The sequence below is a fragment of the Punica granatum genome, chromosome 1 (assembly GCF_007655135.1).
Source record: "Punica granatum isolate Tunisia-2019 chromosome 1, ASM765513v2, whole genome shotgun sequence".
Classification (NCBI taxonomy): Eukaryota; Viridiplantae; Streptophyta; class Magnoliopsida; order Myrtales; family Lythraceae; genus Punica; species Punica granatum.
The window spans coordinates 45203980-45208541 of record NC_045127.1 but is presented as its reverse complement, the minus strand read 5'-3'; the positions used below and the strand labels follow the sequence as shown (position 1 = coordinate 45208541).

General features: G+C 40.6%; 2 protein-coding genes across 2 annotated transcripts; one reads left to right on the top strand and one right to left on the bottom strand.

Annotated features, from left to right (window-relative positions):
* The first annotated feature begins 755 nt into the window (after window positions 1-755).
* Window positions 756-2676, top strand: LOC116206646. Its single transcript, XM_031539437.1, has 4 exons — window positions 756-975; window positions 1095-1240; window positions 1393-1490; window positions 2409-2676. Exons 1-4 carry the CDS (start codon window positions 756-758, stop codon window positions 2674-2676), a joined length of 732 nt encoding a protein of 243 aa, XP_031395297.1.
* Window positions 2677-3084: 408 nt separating this feature from the next.
* Window positions 3085-4053, bottom strand: LOC116196601 (glycine-rich cell wall structural protein 1.8-like). The gene has a single exon (XM_031526407.1). It carries the CDS (start codon window positions 4008-4010, stop codon window positions 3342-3344), a length of 669 nt encoding a protein of 222 aa, XP_031382267.1. The 5' UTR covers window positions 4011-4053; the 3' UTR covers window positions 3085-3341.
* Between the last annotated feature and the right edge of the window lie 509 nt (window positions 4054-4562).

The window sequence follows — 4562 nt, the reverse complement described above, 5'->3', positions numbered from 1 at the left end:
AAGGCCTGTTTGGATTGAGAGTTAAAAAACTTTAACTTTAACTCAATATACTACACAACAAAAACATACGTTTCCCAAGTCAAATTTATAATCTCATCTCATTTGTCCTTTTTCACAATTAAAATCAAAATTAAAATTAAAGTTACTTTAACTCTGAAATCAAACGCACCATAAACAATTAAATAAACATAGAGCTTTATGATTGGATCTTTAAGCATCTAAAGACCTTGTTTGAGGACTTTGGAATCTTTAAGCGTATGTGTTGCTTATCTGCATTTTGTTATAGAAGAATTGGTAAAAAATGGTACCACGCAACGCGCAAATATCATTTAGTTTGCTTAAAAAGGATTAAACAATTAAACAAACATAGAGCTTTGTGATTAAGCATCTAAAGACCTTGTTTGAGGACATTGGAATCATCCATGTCTCTTTTTCCCAATTATTCTTCCCTTTTCCCCGTGTTGGACGCATATATGTTAAGAGTTAATTGACATCTTCTGACTAACCGCTCCTTGTTTTTCACATGGAAGACGACAACTTTTTCCTGGGAATTTCAGCCATCCGATTCTTGGAAGTTTACCCCAAAGACAAAATCATGTTCGATGCATGGCCTCGATCCCTATCCCCTATATAAACAAGAAAAGACCTTTGATAATGCTTCCCGGCCCCGGCGGCTTAAATTCATATAGAACAGTAAAATCTGATAGGGCAAGATCATGCTTTGCCAACTACAAACAGTGCTAAAAGAGTTCCCGATGAAGAAGCCGTTTAGAAATAGGGGGAAATCGGACGCGGGAGCTAAGCCCATTGTGAAAGAGTCCCCTGCCTCAGACAATAACCCAAAGCATGTGGTGGTGGTGATGGACGGGATGAGAGGCTTCACAACTGAAACACTCAAGTGGGCCCTCGAGAACCTCATCCCGGCCGGCTGCACCGTGACCCTCCTTGGGGTCATGCCATATCTAAACATTCCCCGTAAGTCACTTCCTCATGCCATAATTTATAACATGTAGAATGATCGATCTTTTCATAACACATAGATATATGAAATATTTATGGTGTATATATATATATATATATATATCATCACACAGTTTCTACGAAAACGTGGCTTGATGTGTGGACGGTGGAGCTTGAGGACTCAATGGTGGTTGGCGGGCAAGCGATCACTGAAGAGTGGAGAAATGACGTCAAATACTTGAAGCTCAAAGCCGCATTCGACCTGTGCAAGAAGCACGGGGTAAGTGCATACATTGTATATCTACTTACATATATAGATCTAGAAAGTATTCTATTTTGGATATAGAATACATAATATTTTTCTGAGCTGATATGAAATACATATTTTTATTTTCAATATATATGTACATGTATGTGTGCATGTATATGCAGGTGGTGCCACACAAAGAAGTGGTCATGGGGTGTCCTCAGCGGCTTCGCGTCGTGGAGAAAATTACTAGCCTTCATGCCACTTGCGTTGTTTTCGACAGGTTCACTTCTTCTTTTTTTATCTTCTAGTTCGGGCTTTACGGTTTCACAAATTTCTCAAACACTTGCGAATGTATGGCTCTCTTATGCCGCATTTCATTTAAAAGTAAGATTTTAAATTTAGATTTTGATTTTGAAAAAGAGTGATATAAATGGGATCCACCATTTGACTTTGTATGAGTTATTTTGTTTTGTTATTGAAAAAAGTGATATAAATGGGGCACGCTCTTTGACTTTATATTAATTATTTTATTTTGTTGTGAATAGAATTATGTTAAAGTTGTGATTTTAAAATCACATTTGCAAACCAAACGAGCCAAAGTCTTCCACAAAACTTTAATTCACTAACATCTCGTTTTCTCAAAATTTATCATCTTTCGTGCATGATATACATGTAACTCTCAAAATTAGATTTTGATTTTGAAAAATAGTGATATAAATGAGTTCATCATTTGACTTTGTATGAGTTATTTTGTTTTGTTGTTGAAAAAGAGTGGTATAAATGGGGTTCACTCTTTGACTTTATATGAGTTATTTTGTTTTATTATGCGTAGAATTATGTTAAAGTTGTGATTTTAAAATCACATTTGTAAACCAAACAAACCAAAATCTTCCACAAAACTTTAATTCACTAACATCTCGTTTTCTCAAAATTTATCATCTCTCGTGCATGATATACATGTAACTTTCTGAGTTCAAGCCCTGACCGTATTGATCTTGATAGGCTCTGTAGCTATAGCTGTCGCAGGGGACATGATGATAGGGAAGAATTGGTTTTGCTGTTGGATGTTCCACCTTGATCGATCAGTACATGAATCAATGAACAAACCTTTGACTCATAGCTTGAGTTACGGTGATTTCCATATTCGATGATTCTGTGCATAATAGTTGAACTAATCTATCTGGGTGTGTGGGGACAGGCATCTGAGGAAGAACATAGAGTTCTACATGGAAAGAATACCTTGCAAGATGGTGATGATGAATCAAAATGGAGGCGGAATCATGATCAAGAGCCGATCCCTCGCAAGCTCCCCAGTCATAGACTCATTGCGTTCTTCTCCGACTCAGAGCCCGACTCCAACCGTGGCATTTCTCATCTCTGAACTGCTCAGGAGAATCCTTGAACAAAGGTCCTCGGATGAAGACGACTATGACAAAGATCCTGGAATGCCCCGATTTTCTATATGATTCTCGATAATGATCTTTGTCCATATTCCATGTAAACTGATTAAGATGAGAATACATAGATAAATCTCCGTGTTATACCAATCAGATAACAACTTCTGGCATTGTAGAACCACATGGAAGCTGTAAATGGCTTTATGGAACCGTAAATTCGACAAGGATATTGTCGATCGTGCCCATGCCGTTTCACATATCTTACAATGATCAATCTTGTCACAGTACATCGCTATGTCGGAATGAACACATAACATTTATTTCTGTCTTGCTTTCCTCCTTTTACAATAATCGATTGCACTTTCGTTATATGTATTCTTTTTTTCCGGTGGCCGCTATATGTATTCTTTATCATATGCAATGGATTGAATTTTGGTTGGCACCATGCAATAATCACACCGAACAGAAAATGATTGATGCAGTTACAAACTAAAGTTAATATCATTATGAGATAATCGAACAGACAGTTTCATCTCAGAATTCCAAGATTGTCTTTGTGAAAATACTTTAGTTACTTAAGGTTTTCTCGATTAACGATTCTTATAAGTAAGGCTTGCCAACCTTTTCTTAGTTGCTCATATAAGTCTTATTATTTCACAAAGGAAATAAGAGAGAGAGAGAGCACCATTTTAGGGTTCATAGAACACCATTGTGATGAAAAGGCATTACGCCATTCAAGGAATATAGCCACCATGGCCACCCCCGTGCCCGCCACTAGCATCACCACCATACCCAGCCCCGCCGACACCCCCATATGCTCCGCCAGCACCACCACCAGATCCGCCGCCACCACCTCCAGCATACCCACCTGTACCACCAGCTCCTCCTTCACTGCTATATCCACCTCCGTGTATGCCTCCTGCACCGTATCCACCTCCACCTCCTCCACCACTCCCACCACCAGCTCCTCCAGCATAGCCACCACCAGCGCCACCCCCGTGGCCACCTCCATAACCGGCACCTCCAGCACCATAGGCTCCACCACCTCCACCTCCGCTGCCACCGCCAGCACCACCGGCATATCCTCCTCCATACACGCCTCCCACACTGTATCCACCTCCAGCCCCTTCACCACCACCAGTGCCGTACCCATGCTCACCACCAGCACCATAAGCGCCTCTGCCACCATTGCCACTGCCTCCGCCACCACCATGGCCTCCGGCTCCACCGCCCTCTCCACTCCCGCCACCACCACCAGATCCACCTCCACCACCATAACCGCCATAATGCGCGACTTCATACTCCATAACCGGAAAAGTGAGGAGTGCCCTAGTGGCGGAGCATAAGCCCACTGCTAGCAGCACGAAGAAGGCAGCACAAGAGACTGTTTTGTAGATAGCCATGAGAGAGCATACGTAAGTTTGTGATGATCAAATGGCTCAATTAAGCTAGGTATTTGTAAGGGAAGGTGTGCGGGTGAGCACTGACAAAGCGCGTCTCATAGCGATGTGCACATGCAAAAAGGGAGGGAAAAGTGGCTGCCGTCTGCCACTAAAAATGCTCCAATTATAACACTCACTCCCGCTAATAGTATGTAGGAGTAGTAGTCAGTAGCTGAAATTGATCGGTAGACCTAATCGAAATAGTGTGCTTTTGCTGTCCCTGACATTCGACCAAATAATATAATATATAGTTTTTGGGTGCACTATATGATATCTGAAAATCTAATGAACATCGATATTAGTTCCGTCCATTAAGGGATGAAATTCTTCCAATGGTGAATTTTCTCCATATAGGAGTCGAATATCCAAGAGTTTTACTTGAGGAAAAGAGGTGCCAAACCACACCCAAATCAATCTACATTGCTAAATAATATATAGTTTTATATACATATGATTATGATCCATGATCTACATTTGAAAATCATTCAAATTGCTGCTCATCTAGAGAGTAAA

What these genes read in the sequence shown, in the direction of transcription:
- LOC116196601 (XM_031526407.1), bottom strand. Translation starts at nt 4,010, where the DNA reads ATGGCTATCTACAAAACAGTCTCTTGTGCTGCCTTCTTCGTGCTGCTA.
- LOC116206646 (XM_031539437.1), top strand. Translation starts at nt 756, where the DNA reads ATGAAGAAGCCGTTTAGAAATAGGGGGAAATCGGACGCGGGAGCTAAG. An exon ending in GCCATATCTAAACATTCCCC is followed by an intron (nt 976 to 1,094) that starts GTAAGTCACTTC and finishes ATCATCACACAG; the next exon opens with TTTCTACGAAAACGTGGCTT. An exon ending in ACTTGCGTTGTTTTCGACAG is followed by an intron (nt 1,491 to 2,408) that starts GTTCACTTCTTC and finishes GTGTGGGGACAG; the next exon opens with GCATCTGAGGAAGAACATAG.